General features: G+C 42.1%; 1 protein-coding gene across 1 annotated transcript; it reads right to left on the bottom strand.

Moving 5' to 3' along the window:
- Positions 1–3765: 3765 nt before the first annotated feature.
- BEST3 (bestrophin 3) lies at positions 3766–21250 on the bottom strand (the record flags this gene model as incomplete). Its single annotated transcript, XM_080363760.1, has 9 exons — positions 3766–4672; positions 6814–6965; positions 8303–8383; positions 11656–11808; positions 12211–12288; positions 12981–13135; positions 18397–18630; positions 19288–19382; positions 21099–21250. The coding sequence occupies 9 exons, from the start codon at positions 21248–21250 to the stop codon at positions 3766–3768; spliced, it is 2007 nt and encodes a 668-aa protein (XP_080219886.1).
- Positions 21251–22499: the final 1249 nt, after the last annotated feature.

The following is a 22499-nucleotide window of genomic DNA, read 5'->3' as shown; positions in this document are numbered from 1 at the left end:
CTGGCATCTCAGCTCTATGAACTTTGAACTCCAGTGCAGAGCATGAACACATCCTAGAAATAGGTGGAAGGTCAGGCAGCGTGTGCAGAGACCAGTCTTCTCTTTGTTCTGATATATCCCATCCTGTTCAAAATTAACATCATTTGATGGGGCAAGCTGCTGCTCTGGCCTGTTTGTCTATCCTGGCCCTATTATCTCCTCAGTCTTTTCCAGCTTTGCCAGCTTCTGTAGGTCTCCCTCACTGCTCCTGGTAGACATCAAGTTGACTTGCATGGGAGGTTGAACCTTTGCCAGAAGTGCTTCTTGACAGTTTAATACAGTCAAGATGACTGTGTTTCTCAAAGTGCCTTTATTCATGCAATAATTCAACATTGTTTATACCTGTGAACATGAATTGTAAATTGTTGGGTTTGCTAAAATAGCCCATTTACCATGCTGAGGCAAATAGTTTACTGAGAGAAGTGCCTAAGAGAGCACATAATTCCAAAAGATAACTTAGTACAAATCAGAGCCCACAGATGTTTGCAAAAGTGAGAGAACAGACTAAATAAGGAGAGGAAATTTTTCTGATAACTCATCCCAGCACTGGCTTCTTTACAAGCAACAAACAGAATATTATAGCTGACCCAGAGCTGCCCACTATGTGTGAAATGCTATTTGTGTATCGCAGATTACACTGTGGGACTTCAGAGCTCTCATTCCTAATTTAACATGTATCTACATGTCTAATAGACACCTCCATGAAGCTTTTATCTACCTAATGTCTGCTGTGTGGCCACCCTTAATCTCCATCAAAGAATGAACATGGTTGCTGGGCTAGGGTGTGCTGGCAGAGTCAGTGGGACAGGTAGCAAAATCACAGCTCACGAGATGCATGATGTCCTGGTGGAAAGCAGCCGTGTGAGTCCTGGGTGGTGGCCAGGCTGAGAAGCAGATCATGGAAGATGAGCAGAGCTGGATGATGAGAAACTGAGAAGGCTTCTTCAGGCTTACAGTGCCAGGATGAAACATGCTGATGTCTGGGTTGGAGGAGATGAGCACTTTGGTCCAACACCTTAATCCCCAGTGGAAGCTGCATGAAGGAGGAAAGTGAGAAGGTGTGGTGAACTGGACCCTCAGTGCAGATCTGTAGCCGGCACTTCACAGTCATATGTAACTTCTGGCTTAAATTCCCTTACGTAGAGAAGCACAGTTCCTGAAGTTCATATGTTGTGAGGAGAGAGCTAGATAATAGGCCAGACTTCCTCCAGAGCTGCTGGAAACCCTTACTACACATGTGCAGCTGAGAGGAATATGGCCAAACTCTCCTGAAACCTGCCCTCCTGACTTTTATAAAGTGCTATAGAAGAGTGTTTCAAGCTCCCAAGGAGAGCAGCAGTTACTTCAACTTTGTGTCTAGCTGTGTGATTGGAGTGTCCAGAGTATCCTTCAAATATATTGTTTATCCTTAAAATTAGCCATTTGTTAAAGTCAAACCTGTTGGTAACTGGAGTTCCTCAACAGTTGCCGATGCAATTAAATTGAGAAAATATTGAATTGAGAAGTGTGGCTTCAGCTAAAAGAAGAAATAATAGGGAAGAAAGAGAGAATGCTGGAGGAAAGTATTTTTTTCTCTCCTGATGTTGGGAAAGGAAAACTATGTGTTTCCACCATTGTCACAGGCCAACAGAGTCCTGTTCCCCAGGAAGACTCAGCAGTTTGGAGCTCTGATGACTGAAAAGCTAGAGGATGCTGCCAGAAGCTGGGTATTGCCTCGTAAGGGCCATCCAGAAAACACGACTGCTAGGCTAAGGTGCTGTTTATTTCAATATAATTTCACTTTGCTGAGGTTCTCATTTAGCTAGTGAAAACTGAAAATAGGAACTTGATTTGCCTGAGGACTCATTGCAAAGTGGCAAGGTTGAAGCTGTGTCAGAACGCCTTACACCAAAACTGTGATCAAACCTCACTGTTCAGCTGCTGTCAGACACTGGCATCACCTCATCTCATGGTTTGAAGAAATGACTTCATAGGTGCCTATGAAACTTCTGCTTGGCTTTTCTGCATACCTGAAGCTCCCATAGTATGAGTTTGAGCAGCTCTTCCTTGTGCTAGGTGTCCTCTGCTTTGTGATGGGGATACCTGTGCTTTTGTCTAGTGTCTTTGAAGGGTTTGAGAGGGTGGCACTGTTCAGTCCATGGCTATTGCACACCAAGAGGAGTTGGTTCCCAGACTGAAACAAAGCTGGAAGAAGTTGAAGTGGGGAAGGCAGATGAGACAGCAGAGTCCTGCTGTACGTGATAGCCTACTGCAAGGGCTCCTCACCTAAGCTGCTGCCAAAAGGAGACAGAGCAGGCGGATCCATTCATTCCCTTCCTGGCTTCTTGGGGTCCCAAAGACTCCCACCAGCCATTGGTGCTACAAGTTACCGTGACAGAGACACTGGTTTGCTGTTTGAAGTTCAGTCTTCTGGGCAAGAGAGCAGTGTGGACTTGCTGGCCAGACAGTCCACACGGCTTGCTGGCTGCTGTCACTTTCTGTGTCTCCTTCCCCCTGTCTCTGTTCTCCCCGACCCCTGATCTACCTGGTCCCTCCTTTATCTAAGGTGCCCATTTACTTGTATACTCCCAAGTCAGGGAACGCCGGCATCACACTTTGGTCTGCGTTCGTGTAGATATGGGTGAGTCACTGCTGCTTTTGGGGCCCTCTTTGAGACTTCTTGCAGGAGCAACAACAGAAAGGCCAGGCTGCTACCAGGGAGGTGGCTTGGCCACCACTGGAGCAGCAGAAGCCACCGATTGCTGGCTTGGGTTTGGGTTAATTGACAACATGTGTGGTACATCTGGCCAGCATGGGAATGGGGGTCACAGGAAGGAAGCAGAGAGCAATTTTTACTAGCAGTTCTGGGCCATTTGGTTTTCTCCCTAGGATAAATGCAACCTGCCACATGAAGATCCCTTCAAGAGTGGAGCTCTAAGCTTAGTTGTCTCTGCAGCTCCATCACCTCTTGAGAGAGTGCCACAGTCCTGTCATTACTAAGGAGGCCACCTGGGAATGGTGTTTTACAGAGAGCAGCCACTCAGTACACCACATAGATGCTCCAAGGAGCAGAGACTGAGGCTTAGACCTCACATGCCCAACTCATTTGCAGCTTTGCCTCTTCTATTTTTCTTAATGAAGTTAAACATTGAATCCTTTTATTTTTCCACTCAGTAGTGTCACAGCTTCAGCAGAAGTGGAGCAGGCTCTTGCCCCATTCAAGTGAGGAGCTTGATTTTTCAAGTATTCCTCCAGACAGTGAGAGATGTTGGGCTGAATCTCTACAGGCCCACACATCCCCTTCCAACCACTTAAAACCAAAACTGTTGGTAGGTCTTACAAAGCCATCATGAGCCTTAATCTGAAGGAGCAGCCGTAGGTGGTGACGTTCAGGGTGGATCCAAAGTGGGCAGAGCCACCTCTGCTCTTCTGACAGCCTTAGTGTTTCCTCTAGGTGAGCCCACACAGCTCCTTGCTATGTGCACTGGCTGGTTTGCATCCACTCCTGAGGCTTCCAGCTCTCCCTATAAATGTTTTCCCCACAGGGCCACAGATTTCAAGCCAGTGACCAGGTGGCTCAAAGCATGTCACCACAATGCCTCCTATTTAGGTGCCCAAATCCTCTGCTGGATCTTGCTCAGGACTTGTCTGAGCATCATGTCTGCCTTTCTGCACTTTCAGCAAAGCTGTGTGAAAACCACTTTCAAGAGAAGATAGGAAGTTCAGTCAGATCCACAGGAATCGTGGTCAAAGTTTCCTTTCACTTTTCTCATTAGAAAATTCTAGTATGGCTGTTTCTTTAGTATCCAGGTTTTCCCATAAATGCTGCATCTCAAATGACTCTGGAGCAGCAGCAGACGTAACATTTTTTCCATCACTGACAGTCCTTTGTTGTGAAGTTGTCCCAGAATCTGTTGAAGGCGGGTCAGCATCAGCATTTGGCGCCGTACTAGGACTATGGAAGCTCGGTAAACTCCATCTCTGAAGGTTTCTCTCCGGATCTGTTATGAAACCGGCTATGTTACTACCGGGGGGTTCATGTTTGGGCTCCCCTATCACAGTAGGAAGCGACTGATGCACGTCAGAGCTTGAGAGGTAGGTAGTAATTTCTGGGGGGAAAAAAGGGTGGTCCAGAAGAGACACATTTGCCTCAGTGAGACTCCTCTGGAGCTTCTCTTCTGGCATGCTTGCCGTGCTCTCTGTTTGCAAATCTGGTCTACCCAGCACATCAGGTGCTTTCTCCTTGGCTTCAGAGATGACAACCTCAGGAACTGGCTTGATTGTCTCAGATGAGATGTCACTGTCACTGCACTGTGTCTCGTTCCTTGAGGTTTCTGTTATGGGTCCAAGATCTCTGCTACTATGAAGTCTGTTACTTCTGTCAACTCCTTCGTGTTTCTTCTTGAAGCTTGAGGTAGAGTGTCTCCCTCTTGTGTGCATTTCTTGCAGCCGTCTGATGTGGCCCTTTTCATCTGCTGGGAAAAACACTGAATTCTCACTAGTCTGCCGACTGTAGCGCTGGTGAGATGGTGACGAAGGGCCCTCGTGGACACTGAGGAATCTCTTGACTCTTCTCAGCACTGATCGTTGTCTTCGATGTTTCTCCTCTTCCCAGGGCCACTCTTCCCCATAGAGGAATTCGGTATCCGCCAACCTGCCAAATAAAGCCAGATAGTAGGTGTCACGTACGGATAGGAAGCATGCGGTCTATGTACACATATATCCTGTTGTCTCAGCAGGAACTCAAGCCCCAGTGTGTCCCCAAGGAAGGGCATGGAAGGGGTGAAAAAGGGGTAAGGGTGTCAGGAAATAGTGCTTGTGCCTTTGGATTGGCTGGATCACCCAGAAAGCTCTTCATGTCTTGGTGTCTCTTCTCCTGAGGACCAAGCTGTAAGGGCATCCAGGCAGGCACCTGGTCCCATTTCATATTTGGGCTGCAGCCCTCTGCAGCAGCTCTGCATGCTTAGGCTTGTATTTATGGTGAGCAAAAGGGGAGAAAGAAACCCTGCTCAGCCTATAGGTACTTTTTCACAAGAACCTTTCAGCCAAAAGTAATGACAATGAAAAAGCTGGTCCTGGAAGTATAGCGTGATGGTTTCAAAAAATGTTGGAATTACTCAGATGGCCAAATCTCACTTACTTCTGGGGCATGACAGTGTGTTTGAAAGCCCCTCCTGTACCTGGTACTCTTCTCCTGCCCAGCTTCGATGGTTCATGAGAACGACTATTGCTTCATCTTCCAGGCAATTCAGTACATATTACTGACTTAGTGCACCCCAGACGACGAGTCAAACTGGCCCACTGGGGCCTGTCCTAAGGGCAAGGATGGCAAAGGGGCTTGGGCCAAATCTGAGGTGAGGAGCACATGGAGGCTTCATTGATCTGGAGGGACAGCGGAAATTCTTCCAGCATATGTGAAGATGTTGGCCTGAGGGGACTGGAGAAGACTTCGGATTTGGGCTCAAGTTTTATATATTTGCTTTGGACTTGAATCTTGTTTTTAAAGTCTGCATAAGAACTACCCATTATTTTTAGAGAAATGAACAGAGAAACAGTTCAGAAAAGAAAATTAATGAAAAAGTCAACACATCAGAGCATCTTGCATTTCACAGGGGCTAACATGGAGCTGTTTTTCATTCACTTCTCCTTCAATTTTTTTGTGTGAAGTGCTTCTTACTAAAAAATTGTTTGCGGAGTTAATAATGTTTCTTCCTTTCTTCACCACTTTTTCCCCTCCTAGGAATTGCAGTAAAAATTTTTATATTCTATGGGCTTTTCTTCTTTACTGTTCTACTTCTTTTCTTTCGGCCATTTTATAGTTTTTCAGAAGGGAAATAAATTCTGAGAAGGCTGTGTGTGATAAAAGAAACTCATATAAACCATTGTTCTTTGTACCAGAATGCATGCAAAAATGGAAAAATGAGAGGAATAAAAATAAGAGAACACCAGTTTCTAAGCCAAACAAAGCAAAAAATTAAGCACCTTTTATTTTGACAAAGGCTGGAAAACCTTGGAAAAACAGAGAAATTCTTGAGATAAGTTTTAAAGTTAAAAAAATGGCTAATCTAAAGTTTTAAACAAGATTTTCAGATGAAAAGGTATGCTTGCCCTGTTGTTTGTTCAGGCAGTGGTATTTGGTTTGTAGTGATATTTGCACTTACTGGCGTATTCATACAGCATGTCATGAGTGTTTAAACTCAATGGCTTCTAAGCTGACTGGCCTATCACTGATTTCTGATATAGATCCTGACAACACGGGGAAATCCTGTATCCTCTATATGTTTCTTTATGATGATAGTTCCTGTGTTGATCTCTGCAATTAACTAATTTTCTTTATCTCTTCACAAAATCTGGTTACTCCAACTTCCATGCCTAGATTGTTAGCCAATGAAAAGTCATACGACATTTAAGATAACTTTTTGTTTATCTTCACAAAACTCTGGACTGGTTTTAGCCATCATCTGCTGACAAAACAAGTAAAGGAATATCTATTTTGCTAGCTGGAGGATGTATGAAGAAGAGGTAGTAAATAAAAAGTTAGTAAGAAAAGCCAGTCACTGCCTTAAGGTGCCATCCTGCACTCAATGACTATCAACAAACCCTCCCTGCAAATGTACTCTATTTTTTAATTACACAATTTGAGCAAGGGGTGCACAATTTGTATGAGCACATGGACCACTGGAGACATCATCCCACCAACACCAGCCTCTCTACGCCCTGCCAGTAGCATCATTGGTGATGATGCTGAGGGTGGTCATTTTTCTGATGGTGTTAAAGATCCTTAGTGCCACTCACCCCATTTCAATAGTTGATCCAAGGAATGAAGGAATACAGTAATCAGCAGCAGCTTTTGTGTAGGGTGGCCGGGCAGAGGAATCATTCCAGTAAATATCTTTCTCCATCCTCGGTAAGTTCATGTGCATCTCGTCCACCGCCAGAAGTGAGACCTTAGATTTTTTTGGTATAAATCATGTCACTTTCAACATAGTACAGTATACAAAATAATCTGCTTTATATTCCTTGGGTCAACATTTCTTTCAGAAGCCCTTTAAAATAAGCTGTGTATGCTGGCATGGGCATTGGGAAAAGACTCAGCATTATAAAATACACCTCCTATACCCTCCTATACTCATAAAAGCATAAATTTTATTGTAACTTGAGTCTTCTATGCTGCAAAGATATTTGTGTCAGATTTAATTCCTTTCCTCACACATGATGTGGTTAAACGGATTTATGGTCCTCTGTGTGCTATGGGAAGTCTGTGTAGAGTATAAGCTGTGCTTCTTAAAATGTCCAGAGTTTGAGAAGCTTTCCGACACACATTTTATGATATTCAAACCCAAATATATGACGATCTTGTTCTAGGGCCTTCCAATATATTTTATACAAAGAGCTCTGAGGCACCGTAGCTCAAGCAGCCTGAAGTGGTGTTAGAGCCAAAGAGCATCTTCAGCAGCGGCGAGGACTCTCCCACCCCACACATACCTCCATGACTTGGTTTGCTTTGTATGCTGGTTTGCCTGCCCTGCTCTGGCTCTTTCTAACACCTGGGCTCTGCTTTGCAGGCTTAGCGGTCCCCAGCAGACGTGGAGTCTGACAGCAGCTCAACCTTATGCTTGGCTCTACTGCAAGGGCAGCAGTGGGTGCCATGGGACCTCTTCATGTCTTTGGGCTCCTTCATGACACGATCGACGGACAGGGGCTGTTTGGGAACTGGGGTTGTCTGCAATATATCTCTACCCTGGCCATCTCACAGCTCCTGCTACTGAGGACGCTGGCTCCTGTGCTGCCCACAGATGCTGCTGTGGGCGGCAGCATCTCAACACAAATAATGATATGGGCCCTGCTTATTAGTTCAGGGCCCTGCTTGGTCTTTTTGATCTCTTTACTGCATTTTTTAAAAGGAAGATTCATATGCAATATTGTAATCTCTAGACATTTAGATTAGCAAACCATGTTTGCATCTCTGTGGGAATAGATGGCTTTTGGATTTGCAGGATTGACCTACATTATGTGTTTTTCCAGGCATAAAGTGAGCTTATAGTTTGCGGTCAGCTGTTTGCATGTTTAGTGGGGCATCAAGAAATGCCAGATACCTAAATCAGAATGCATTATCTTGTAAAAATAAAATCTGGGGATCACAGCCATAGATACTCCTTTGGGGAAAGAATTTGTTTTGATGATGTTTGTTGCCCTTAATTTGCACCATGATATAAGAAATGGGGTTAAATGTAATGATAATCCATGGTACCGTAAAACTGCAAGAAGCAATAACAACAGCAACCTGTAAATTTCTATCGATGCACCAGTTAGTTTCAAAATCATCATCATCTTCTCCAAATGGATTAATAAGTTGTTCAGCAACCTGAAAGGAAAATGAGATAGTGAATAGAGGTTGGCACGCCATGTCAGGACCGCTGCTGCAGAGAAAATAGGATCTGATTTTTCTCTCTCTCCCTGCCTGTCACTTGCAATCATAGCATGAGCTCCTGTGTGATGATTTTGCCAGCCCAACGAAGGAACAGCTTGCTTTCCCTATAGATTCATACCTCGCTGCCTTGTTGATGCTGTCAATCATGATTGTCTTTGCTGGCCTACTGGTAATGGAGACATGTCTGGGCCACGGTAATTGTCACATAAGATAGTCATTACCTTTCCTTACTGTTGTCTTGGGCTGATTTAAATGAACGGTTTAGCAGCTGGGGGCTCTGTTATTGCATTGTGGTCTATGATACTTCGCCAGGCCATTTCTGAGCCCCGCAACTGGAGTCTGCCAGAGGAAGTACAGCTCATCCCTCCAGCTCAGTTCTCAGCCCCTGCTTCTTTATCAGGGTGATGCTGTTGGCATCCCTCTGCAGCTTTTCAGGAAAAGCAGCCCACCAAAAGACTTGACTCAAGTGGATGCTGTGCATCATGGTAGCCAAAGCCAAGAGACAGGAACTGAGTTTATTCTTTAATGAAGCCTGCTGTTTTGTTTTTCTGTACATGAAGTGATTAAAACTGCAGGGCAGAAGCCCATCCTGTGGAGGAAACAACTAACAGTGAGCTCAGGCACCTTTGTGGTGAGGCACCTTAATCTGGGAACTAGGCTGGGAAAGGTAACCTCTCTGGCTGCCCATAGCCTCATCCAGTCCTGCTCCCTCCAAAGGAATAAATAAATAAATGGAAAAACAACCAGAGACTTCTCTTCTCCTGACATCCTCTCCCCTTCATGCTTTTCTCCTTCTGTTTGTCTTGTTAAACCCTGGTTTTGAAGCTGATCGTGCTCTTGCTGACCCTACCAAGTCTTCCCGCTGGTCACCAGGGCCATGCACAGGAGCAGTGGCCAGGTCCTTTGTTTAACATGGATATGGGTAAAGAAACTATATGATCAAACAGCCCTGCTCATAAAACTAGCTATGGACAGCTGACTTGTAATAGTAAGGCAGTCACTCCCTGGCTATTTATTCCTATGTGCCTCTAGGTTGTACCAGTGGATAGGCCTTCGCTGACTCTCCTAGGCCAGGATTTCCCAGGCCAGTGGTGGAAGATGATGAATGAGCTGTGGAGCAAACTAACATGACAAAACCCCCACATAAGGCAGAAGGAATGAAAAGGAGACAGGGGACACCTCTGCTCACACTCATTGGCCTGCCCCATGGCATTAAATTTGGGGTGAAGCTATAGAAGTTCTGCAATAGCAATAAGGCAGAATTCAGAAGCCAGGGAAGATACTGGACCAGATCAGTGTAAACTGAGGGATCACTGCCCAGAAATCCACTGTAATACCTGCCACATGAAATAAAAATGTCAGCAGGGCTGGGACAGAGGGAATGGCAGTGGTGGCCTTTTTCTTGGCTGACCTGGTCCTGTGATATAAGACAGGACTTAGTTTTCTGCAAAGTAAAGTACTACTGGGCAACTAAGCCCTGTATTTGGACAGCCCGTCTACCACTGTAATGAAAATGGAGATTTAGAAGTGTCTCACGTGATGGGAAACTTTGCCCCTGTATTGTAGGTATAACAAACCAGGCCCGAGGCCAAAGAATGAGCTCAGTTTAGCCATCATTTCTGAGGAATTGCCAAGTTACTGGAAGTCAATAGCTGGGGGCCATTTCTGCAGCCTGGCAGGCAAAGCCCAACGCACTCAGCAGGAAACCGGCTGTAACCTTCAAGACAGAAATATCCTGACTCAGGGGCACTGCAGGCTCGGACAAACCTCCGGTCTGAGTGAGCACCACCAATATTAAATCAGCTCTTTAAAACCACTTCTCCTCCCTTTCACTTTCTTATGCAGAAGGTTTTTCAATTTCAATGGCATCTTGTACCTGCCATAGACAGCAGCTGGCTGGGAGCCCTGAGCCTGACTGGAAGAGATGCTACTGACAGCCTTGGGTGCTAATGAAGGGGAAACGATTCCCCCCTCAGTAGCACCAGTAGGGCAGTCAAGAGAAACAGCGTACAGTTTTGTAACCCGCTAATAAAACCCTGGAAGATATTGCCTAGAGATAGAGCCCCACACTTCTGCAGGAGCAGTGCACTTCCCCAGCCCTGCCAGCCTCCCTTCCTCTCTCCTGCTTCCCCTCCAGGCTGGTCCCTATGTGGCAACCCCCTTCTTCACCCTGGCCCCCGCTTGCAATTTCCTAGGACACAGGACTAGAGGAGCTTGCCCTACAGGCACTTTACTGTCTACTGTGATCTGCCAGCTTGGTGTGCTGCCCTCTCTACTCCACTGTTTGGAGTTGGCTGTGGGAAGGGAGCTCTAAAACTGGCCAATTTTGTGCAATTATAACCTAACAGAAAAGCTAGCTCCAAGTTTCCAGCCATGATTAATAATCCCGAAGGGAAACCTTAATGCACATGGACTCTAATGTACCAATTTGCTTTTTATTCAAAACTTTTGTCCAGTTAGCCTACCTTGATACTCATTGCAGAGGAGAGGACCACCGTGGGGTATGTGGCTTAATTACTTAACTATAGTTGATGGCGATAGGTTAACTGACCAGACATCAATTAGCTGATGGGTAACATCCAATTCCTTCTATAACTCTTCTTTTTAATGAACGTTTTTATGTGGCGGAGTTGTAACCAATATTGTCTGTCACTGTTCGATAGCCCTTTGGAACTGGAGACCTTTAATTGCCTGCGTCTGATTAAGTTAACGGCAGATACTAAAGTCTGGCTTTGATCCTAAGAAGAAAGTATGATTCAGTCCCTTTCAGCCTGTGCCAGGTCTGCAGCAATATTTGCCCATCGCACAGCAGAGTGGAAGAAAGTGTGGATTTGTAGGGTTTTTGTTTTTTGTTTTTTTTTAACCTTTCATCTGTCATTTTATAATCCAAGTCCTGGGACCGGATTTTGCTGGAGTAACACTTCCTTAGGGAGGTATAGCTGCATTGGTCCTACGAAAATGGGCTCTTTCAGGTTCTCGACTGTTTCTTACTGTAAGATCTGGCAGGTAGAATTAAAAATGTATCTGGATTATGTTTCCTTATAAACACAGGACACTTTGGGCTCAATGCAGCTTTTCTGTAACTTGATTAATCTTTGGTGATTTTACAGTGTGCCACAAATCTGACCCTTTGACTTCAGCTCTGACACCTTCCCCAGCTTCCTTAGCGAGGGTTCCCCCATGGCCCTTACAGAAAGCTAGTTTACCTTTAGCCATCCTGCGTAGAAGAAGAACTGTAACAGCGTGAAGATTGGAATGTAAAGATCTAAGTCATGTCCCTGATACCCTTGGTCAGTATCCAAAAATTGGCGCCCTATCAGGCAGGCAAAGAAAAAAGTATAGACTGCGAGCGTAACAACCTGCAGAGAACAAAACTTCATTGAAATCATGCAATCATACAATCTCATGCATAAGGCAACACATAACCAAAGATGTCTGACTGCCTTTTGCCATATAATTTACAAATCTGCAGCGAGATATTGCAAATAGAGAGGCCACAGGAATAATCATAGCCAGGAAGAACACCCAGGAAACATAAAAACATTTCAGTGCTTCCCTCCCCTTTCCCAAATTATTCAAGGCCTTCAAAACATTTCCACATTGAATATAACTTAAATAGTTAGCCAGGCATCCATAGTCATGTGGGAGTCAACAAGTGTTCAACAGCTCAGAGACCCTGGTTGAGTCTATGGATGTCCTGCACCAAACTCCCTTTTATGGAAACGGTGTTTCAAATATTGTAAAGGATAATGTCTCAGTACCTGGGTATAGACCAGTGGAATTCCAACCCAGTCATAACCAAACAAAAGACTACACCAAGATCGGTATTTGTTCATCTCCTACAAGGAAAAAAAAAAATAAGGAAGAAAACAACTCCCAGCAAAGTAAAATTGCATCAGGGCCAATTCAAAATTATAAGTCTTGTGTTTGATTCATTTTTGCACGTGTAAAAAGACAGGAAGATAAGAAAGTGTAGTGTATATAAACTGATATAATAATTATATCCTGTACCCTATTGTCATGTTTGAATATTCACTTAGTTTATGGAGTTGGAGAATAGTACGTATTTCTTCACAAATTACCTTTTGTTTCTATCTTATCTACATTCTAGTGATACACGAAAGAGAATATATTATATCATAAAAAGATGTTTGACCACTTCATGAAATATTCAGGGAAATTATCTTCCCTGAAACTGATATTAAAATCTTCAAAATGTCAAATTATTCTCATTTTTTTTTTTCCTGCAGCAATGGAACAAGTATAAATTTACAACAACGTTACAATATTTTTTTACTCATCAATTTGTTGCTTCAGTTAATACCTTCTTAATCATACAAATACAATCCCAGCGATCTGCTGCTGTGTGTACTTGAGTGTATACTGGTACATAGAAAAGTGGTGCGAATGTTGAAAAAGATAATTTTGATGACACTGGAGAGCTGTGTGCACTAAATCAAACTATGTAAGTGAAAAGCTACCGCACAGCAATTTCAGATTAGTTTTCTGTAGATTTACTTTCTCTACTTACGTTCATCAGTGTCTGAAGATCTACACTGTCTCGAATTCTTCCCTCTTTTCGTGCCTTTGATGCCAAATTTCCAAACCAGACAAATGGAACCCAGTATTTAAGGTGGGGAGACTTAAGATCATCAAAAATTTTTCTTTCATATCTTGTCATAAAACCTAGTTACATAAAAAAAATACTTCAGTCATTCTGTGCAGTCAGTGCAACCGATGTTGTACATTTTGAATATGTTTGAATTTGTTTATGTGTTATTTGCATAAGACTATGCAAAACACTATTTATAATTCTAACTAATAGCCTCTTCTGGTTTTTTTTAGTATTTTCCGTCAGGATAGGTCTTGCTTGAAACAACTTATTTTTGCAATAACTAACTACACAAAATCCCTCTTGCTCAATATATGCAATAATTTGCTGTTACTGTGATCTCACATCTGACTGCTGACATATTGTAGATACATATAATACTAGGAATTGTACAAATTACTCCCTAATTTCATACTCTCAGAAAAGTAAGGAACTGGATACATCAGTCAAGAAACTATAACCTTTCAGCAATGATGGCTTTTAGCAAAATTTCAACATATGTTGTAAGGGCAGTTACTTGACCTTCTGATTGTGATGATTTTTGTGTTAATCTGCAAAGCAGTGAACAAGCAACAGAGGATGTAAGTGCATGCATGAAACAGAGCTCAACAGGGACCGTGCCTTCTGCCAGCGAAACACTTCCCTGCCAGATTGTGTTTCATGTTTTCTTTGGGGTTACGGAGGCGTGCAAAGAGATGGAAAAGGAACCATGCCCAGAAATCCCGCTGCTAGCGGGACACGGGGCCAGACGACGTGCTGAGGGGCTGCAGGCTGGAGCTGCTCTCTGCCTGGCGGTTTGCCTGGCCGGGTGCTGGGAAGGTGTGGTGTGTCCTGCAGAGTTCCCCTGGCCCCGCGGAGCCCCGCTCCCCCTGCTGCGAGCAAGTCCAAGGTCAGAGAGCAGGGCAGCCAGGGCTGTGCAGGACAAAACCTGCTGCCCAGCAGCTCTGGGACTGACACAGAGGTGACTGGTTTTGTAGCAACACCTCCACTGCATCGGGCTTTGTGGGTGAGAAAGCTCAGCCCTGCTGTCCTCCTTCCACCCAGCCTTTGAGAAAAACAACCTCGGAAAATTCACGAGGGGGAATGTCACATTTTTCTTGGTTAGAATCCTGGATTTTCTGGGGTTGGAGCAATCTTCAGGTTTGGGGGTTCTGAGCTTTTGCTTGTGTGTGTTTGTGTGTCAGCTACTAGGGTGGATATAAGGCTTCTTTTGTTGTGTTGGCATTAGCTCCAAAACAAGATGAAGTTAGTAATAAGGCAGCCCTAAAATAGGTGGCTCGGCCAATTAATTACAAAGTTTGAGTGCTGAAAATTCAATAAAGGAACTTGAAGCAGACAGGACTTTTTTTTCTAGTCTCCAACTAGTAACTAAGTATTAGCCCATTATTGCTAATATTGCTAAAAGTACATGAAGTGACAAAAAGAAAAATATATACACACACAAACTCAGTTATGTTTTGTATAAAAATGTGAATAGGGTAAAATGAAAATGCCATTGTTGTACAGTTGGAACAAGTCAAGGTATGAAACACTGCAGCTACCAGGAAGGAACACAAGGACAGGACAGAACATTCTGTGGAAGATGAAAAGATCAGCAGCAAGACACAGTACTCCTGCAGTATCCTGGAATTTGAGAAAAGAATAAGATATAGCTTTGAAAAGATCCTTCATCAGTTTGCAGCCAGTTCTCATAAACAACTGCACAGAAATAATCAGGCAACAAGACAAATTGACCTGCTCGTCATGACTCCTGGCTCCTAAAAGTCAGTCTTTCAGGCTGCCTTTGATTTTTGGCTGCCTAGCCTGCTCATTATGGGACAGGAGAGGATGTTTCTATCAGGCTGAAACAGACAGAGAGAATAGCAGAACATTGACAGTCTGGAGTAAATGCTGGATGCAAGTCACTTGAGAGGCTCTGGAAAGTCATTATCTGGAAGGACACAGCCTGAGGGGGTCACAGAGAACAGCAAAGCTCCAGGAATCACTTCAGCTCTCCACTTACGCTGGGTACCTTTTTGTTAAGAAAAGCTCAACAAAGCCTTGTTCTTTTAACAATAACATTCAAATTGTAGTAATTTTTAAAGTTAAGGTGCTTGTGTTTATATTAATTAAATATTGTCTTTGATGAATGTTAATAGTGCCTAGTATTCTTCTCACAGAAGTTATTAAACAATTCTAGATTGCTCTTACTTCTGATTAATGTTATAGCAACACAAACAATATGCACTTCAGAACTGCTTGCCGTTATTGCAGTGGTAAAGAAACACTTCATATTCCATCAAATACAAGGGAGAATATTAAACCTCAGTTATTAAAATTAAATGGTTTCTAAATATGGTCAGGCTATTTTTGGTCAAGAATATTCAAATAATTAACTGAGGAACTCTCCAAACAAGACTGTTGGTTTTGACAAACGCTGGAAGACTGGAGCAGATCCAGAAAACTGAAAATATTTGACAGATACTGTGCCAAGATCTTGAAAAGGATCATCTAAGGCATGACAGGGCACTGAATCCTTGTGAAAGGATGAAAAGCTTGACATGGGATCTACTCAATAAAGAATCAAAGGATGCTAATGTGAGCAGTGTCAGCCAAAGTGATCTTATGGGAAAACCATTGATGAGAACACAGGCCTGGCTGGAAAAAATCACTTGTGTTCTCCCCCAAGGGTTTTGAAGAGTATTCAGTTCTCCAATCAAAACTGAATGGTTTGAGATGTGACTGCTTCAGGGTACCCACATGAAATACTCTGAAGACTCTTGGTTTGAGAAGAAGGAACCGAATAGCGATCATCTCCCATGTCTCCAGAGTGCGCTAAGAACAGTCAGGCAGATAAAAGTTTCACTTTATGCTTCTGTGTTTACATGGGAAATAATTAATTTCAGTACTTCATTCCAGTAGAAGGTTTGGAACCGTAAACTTCAGCTGTCCGTAGACATTCATTTAGTTGGGCTCACACCTCATGTTTCTCTTCAGCATTTCCTGTCAGCTGTTTGGGGCTGCTCTCTGCCCGTCTGCTGACTCATTACTCATGTTTTTTGAGACTTGTGCTCTTGAGCATCCAACTTTCCTCTGGCAGCCAACAGGGTTGGTATGCTCAAGACTGCTGCTAGTCATTTGATGCTTACGCCATACATGCCGCAGCACTCAGCATCAAAACATCATGAATCTACGTGCGTCTGCTTCCTACAGCTCCATAAAGAACGCTAAAAAATGGGAAAGCTTTAGAAAAGAGTGAGAAGATCCAGCACTGAAGACTGTACCTTGTAGAGAGAAACTACAGAAGGTGAAGCTCCTAAGTTTATTCAAGTCTTTATGCACTCTGCTAACAGGTAGCTTTTGAGAGAAAACAGTGTTTTCATATAAATAAAAGAATAACCCAAACCCATTAAAAAATCCAGTGATTAGAAGATGACTCTGTGCAAGTTCAGGCTACGAACAAAATTTCACTTTACAACAGGGAGTTCATCATTGTGAATGTCAGTTCACCTAGGATGTAGTCTCCATTATCCTTAGCTGAATTTTAAATCAGGACTGGTTATATTCCTAGAAGTTATTATAGCTCAGTCAGAAATTGCAACATGATAAAGGATGTTGTGAGTAAGCTTTTCTGCCTTGTGTTATGGATGACTCAGACTAGATTGTCATGATACTGTTTTCAGATATGAAATCTATGAATTTAAGCAGATCATTTGCTGAAAAGGGAAACGTGAAGCAATAGTTACGCTGTGGCAGTGCTTGGTTTGATAGCAAAATGGAAAATGGCACAAGTGGTTTCCACGAGGACTATGCTGTAAGTACTGGATCCTGCCATTCAGGTTCACATTAGATATTGTGCTCCCATGCAGTCTGACATGTAATGCCATGGGGAGCTAGAGAGGGAATAATTGCAGAGTACTTAATCACTGGATGTTAATAGGAGCAAACTATACCCTCAAGTGCTCAGTACTGCATCAACAAAGATTCTGTGGCGCAATGTGCATTAAAACCTACAGAGTAAGTACTGAAATCCACAGAGCTGATTACACTGCCAATACTTAGTTATACAGTTTATAGTAGAATATTTTCTACTGTATAGAAAAAAAAAATCTTGTTTTCCTGTCTACAATTTTTGTACAACACTGCAACATTTTGTCTTTTTTGGAACAGATTGTCTTTAGCAATAGGGAGGCAGAGCTGGATTAGCTTGCTGGAAATGTTGTAATTTTCCAGTGTGTATTAGAAGCAGATTGCTGGGGAGAGTGACAGAAGCTTCCTTGACCTCTCACAGGCTCAGGTAAACAGTTTTGTTGAATGGCACAAGGAAGAGAACTTCAAAATACAACTGAATCCAATACAAATTATTTCCTTTCAGTAAGATCAGTGCATTCTGTGTGGATTTTTTTTTAACACTCGAAGCTTCTCACACATATTTGAAATGCATATATACATATACATGCTGCATATTTTAACCTGCTACAACTTTGCTTACTAACCTCTGCCAAAGGAATAATTGTAAGAAGTACAAGATATTCAATAAAAAATGTATGACTTCTCCAATTTGGAACAGATCCGCACATCTCTGCACTGGTGTCCTACCCCTGACACTGACCATGCCATTTAGAAGGCACAGAATCACACTTTGCCTTTAAATACTCAGTAGTCAGTCCTTCATAGACAACAAACTCTTACACGATTAACTCTTCTTTTCCATCATCACACTCATTGTGTTACCAAAACAATCAACAAAATAAAGACGTGCTTAATACTTATTTATCTCTAAAAAACTGAGCTTCAGTTGAGGTGTTAAATTTAAAGAAAACACCTTGGTGGTTGGAGGTTTTTAAGTGTATCATAATAAATCTATGACCTATGCAATCTATTTACAAATAATTGAGATAAAGCTGTACTTCCAAATGCCCGCAGAGTCTCTGATACTCAAGACAAGGTTATATCCTAGACAATGAGGCAATGCCGTATAACAAGCCACCATTCCTCCTGCATCATGCTACAGTGCAACTACATTCTTTTTCATCCTTTGGAGAACTTTGTACTGGCTCCATGTGCCTGTGTGTTCTTGGCAGGCCTGTTGCCTCCATGATATCTGAAAACAGCTCCACATAAGAGCCTCAAACGCCTTCTGATTTCTATAGTGTCACTAGATAAAGACTTTAAGAGCATTAAAGATGCACACTTAAGGGCACTTCATGTAAGCCAGAAAGGTTGCAGCTTAGATATGGGTTAGTTCGAGGGACATACAGGGACAAAGATGAAAGAAAAAAGAGTCCTGCTCCTTCCCTCCCCTCCACCTCTGAGGAAAAGGAAAGAAATTCTGGAGAGAAGGACTTGGCGGTACCTGCTCCTACTACGTGGTCCATGGTGGGAAACCTTTTGTACACGGCTGTGCTCACAGAGCGAAAGATCAGCAGAGATGTTAAATTCACATAACGCATGAGAGTCCTCCTCAACAAGCGCCCATATTCATCTCTGCCCTGGACGCAGCTGGAGATGAGGAACATCAGTCGATCTGGCCATGGCAAGTTCACAAACTGGTTCCACCAGCGATTCACCACCAAAGTAACATAGAAACCTGGGGGTTAGAAGGAAAAAAAAGTCCAGTGCCTATCAGGATTTCTGTTTAGGTTACTTTAAGTAAGTAAGTTTGTAAAGTGTTATTAATATCACTGAGCAGCTACATATCCCAGAATAAATGCAGTAAGTCACAACAACAACAAAAAAATCCAGGTTGCAATCAATGCTTATCATTTAGTGGACACTGTAACTTAATGGCCTGTTCCAGCTGAATATCTCATACTCATGAACTTCCAAATATCCTCTTCTGTAGTAAATAGTGAGTGGATTTAATGCTTTAAAAGATATGGCACAGTGTGTCAGTGTTAGCGGGCACTATCAACTACAGCACCTAGGGACATAGTTTAGTGGTGGACTTGGCAGTGTTAGGTCAATGGTTGGACTTGATCTTAAAGGTTTTTTCCAACCTAAATGCTTCTGTTCTATTATTATATACATATGCACATATGGAAACCTTAGTCTTTTGTTGGTATATTAAGAACATGAACATAAATGTTGATGTGATAAATGCAACTCAAATTTAAGGAGACCTGGTGGAAGCTGATGATTTTATTGTGAGCCTCTAGCCTCCCATATGCCCCTCAGCTCTGAAATATGTCCATGCATGGAGATTCAGAGACAGCACTGGAGAATGTCATATATAACCAGTACTTACCAAGCACAAAAGTTACCGGGATTTGTTCAGCATATTTGTCACAGTAAATTGATAATTTTTCAAAGAACCGTTTTTGGCTACCTGTAAGAAAAAATCTGCAGCAAAAATAAAATGTATCTGTCCTTTCATAATACTCTGTCACTAAATATAATGTGCAAATATGTATAAACAATCAGGCATGTGCAATCGGGAGCAAACCTGGCTAATGTTTTCAAGTGAATTCTTAAAGATAAAGTGCTGAACACTTTTGGCACATAGTAAAGAAGTTGGAGAAAAAGACACTGTTATTCCCTGGTTTTTGCAGTTTTCTCATGACAATTTTGATTGGCACTACTAATTAGGATCAATATACCTGGAGAATTAGCTTGCCATCTCATACAGACCAAAGCCAACAAGAAGCCACATGTCTGCAGGTATAGCTTGCTCATTTTTCAGAGGGCTACTTAATAAAAAGGCTCAGGGCTGCTTCAATTGCAAGAGATTACTAATCTCTAATTGCTCTTATTTGAAAATGCTACGTTGGTGCAGTAGTTATTACTCTTACTCCTACAAAAATTTTCTTTTCCACAAGATTAAAAGCACACCAACAGTATTTATTTTGCAGTGAGGAGAATATTCACCAGGTGATAAAATATGAGTGGAGCATGGCAGCTTCTGCCCATGGAGAATGATATACAACAAGCTTAAATATAAACAGTTATTTTATTTGTATAGATGAGTATTACAGTTATTATTTGATTTCATATAAAAGGAAAACATGACAAATTTTTGCCAAGTTTTGCTTACAATTCTGCAATAAAAAGTGCGCATAGAAAGCTTTCCATGGTGTACGTACTATGGTCTTTAATTGCCTAGCATTTCAGTAAAACTACTAATAGATTAATTTAAATAAATGTGTGACTCTGGTGTTTCTCTACATATTAATGTAATAATCTTCTTTCCAAATTTACAGGTATAGATTACTGAACACTTTGGAAAATTACTGGTTAATCACAGACAAACTGAACATCAGTTTCTCCTTGCTTCACATAAAAAGCAAGCACTGAGGTCTAACTACAAATCAAGGTAAGAGCTGAATCATGATTATTATGCTTCCGTGTAGTGTACTTCATCAGTTTAGAGTTTCTAATTGATGTACTAATTGATGCATTGCATCTGTCATACAGGTGTTTAATTCACACCTTGGTGGACAAGCAACTCCCCTTCTAATGTGACCCTCCCAGATGCTGGGTGACACACAGGTAATAACCATGTCTGGTTTCCATATAGTTTTGCTTGGCCCTCTGCAAGCTTAAAAAGAAAGTTTGCCACACTGTCCTAGCTTTAAGCATAACTTTGTGTTTCTTGATTATATAACCTGTCTCTCAAATTATTACCTTTCAGGATTGTTAAAGAAATTACCCCTGAGCAACAGAAGATACAGTTCTGCAAGTAGAGTGAAAGCTCTGTACTTATAATTTAAAGCAGAGAGACATGTTCACTGCTGCCAGCTTGACATCAGAATGATAAAAACTATATAACATCATCTAGCTATGGGTGTCTATTTAGCCTAACTTCAGTAGGACAGTTCCTCAATACTGGGCTGAAAGTAGAATCAGCTGAATATAATTTTATATTTCATTTATACACTGCAGGCTTTCCCTGGAACATTAAAGTAAATGTGAAAAGGAATGGATATTAGAAAAGGTCCAAGGAAAAGACAACATTTATGTAGTAACTTCCCCCCCACAACCGTCATTCATCAGCCTAACACTATGAAGTGTGAAACTTCAGTACAACATTTATTGAGATGTGAATTGGAAAGAGTGTACCTGTATAATACACTTATCGCTGTGTAAAGAGTAGCAAAAACAATAAATTCTCTGTACAGCAATTTGTAGATGCTGCCTTTCCACTTTAGGAGTAATCTGTGAAATCCAAAGAAAGTGGCATTTGCTACTTTGCTGGAATAAGTGACTGTCATCGTCCTGGCAGGTTGTGCCTAGAAACAGCAGAAGAGAAGCAGGAAAGCAACAACATTTTAGACAGCGTATCCTAACCTGAATGCATAATTTTATAGATACATAGATATATACGCACATATATGCATGTAATAGTATATGTATACATAAATGCATGCTGTGTACATGTATACATATAGAAAGAGAGAGAAATGAAAACTTGCAGTTACAAGCCCCATTGAGACATGCAGATTGACTGATGCGAGACAGCATTTGGGCTGTATCTCAAAGGTCACCCAAAAATGAGAGCCAGCGCCAAATGTGGCCATCGACCTGGGTGGTCGTGGCAGGGACACTTTACACCTCTGAAGCCTATTCTTATTCCCAGTTTGCTTCAGTCTGGTGTCATCAAAGAAAAAGAAGGAAATTTGCTTGGATTTTTTTTTCAAACCTTTGTCAGCCTTCCAGCAACAGGAGTAAGGCTAAATTGCACAAATGCACCTTCCTTTCCAGCCAGTATTTTTAGCTGGCTTTGGTAATTATGCTCATCTAAAGCCAAACGAGATTTGGAGACTGCCTCTTTCATTAGCGGTTACGACAGCAGCTGAGATCATCTTGGGAACCCTATTATTTCTCGGCTTGGCAGTTGGACGTACCCATCGATACTTTGGCATTGCATGGCCGTGCTAAAAAAGCCACAGGGTTGCTCAGGTAGGCAGCATGTGACACAGAGTAATTATAGCAATACTAAAAGTATACAGGTAAATATTTTACACTTGTTTTGGTACCTGTTTACCCAGTGTAGGGAGATGTCACAGGAACTTTCGTGTGTTTACAAAAAAAACCCAAATTCTAACTCCAAATGTGGATGAAAGCCATTTAAACAACATGCATGAAAGGGAGTAACTAAGAAAAGCACAAAGCCTCAGGGTAGTTATTGTGCACCATAAATGTGATTCTTGCCTATATTTTCTTGATGCTGCTGTAGGCTATTTGGTCTTAGGAAAAAGAATGAACTCCTAGTTAATCAATGGCAGAGCATAAAGTAAACCATTAAAATCCAGGTGTAAAAGAGATGTAAAAGTGCCACTTTTTCTTTTAGTCACCAAGGGAATCAGCGAAGACACTGTAAGTCTTCTGTTGCTGACAGACTGTCTCTACTCAACTCATTGGCAGAAGAGATTTTCTTTTTTCGTTATTGTCTTTTTTTTTTTTTTTTTTTTTAAGAGGCATGGGTTTTATTCTTTAGCATCCAAATGATAGTTTTCCTGT

This window comes from Nesoenas mayeri (genome assembly GCF_963082525.1).
Source record: "Nesoenas mayeri genome assembly, chromosome: 1".
In the NCBI taxonomy this organism is placed as follows: domain Eukaryota; kingdom Metazoa; phylum Chordata; class Aves; order Columbiformes; family Columbidae; genus Nesoenas; species Nesoenas mayeri.
This window is presented reverse-complemented; position numbering and strand designations above follow the sequence as displayed.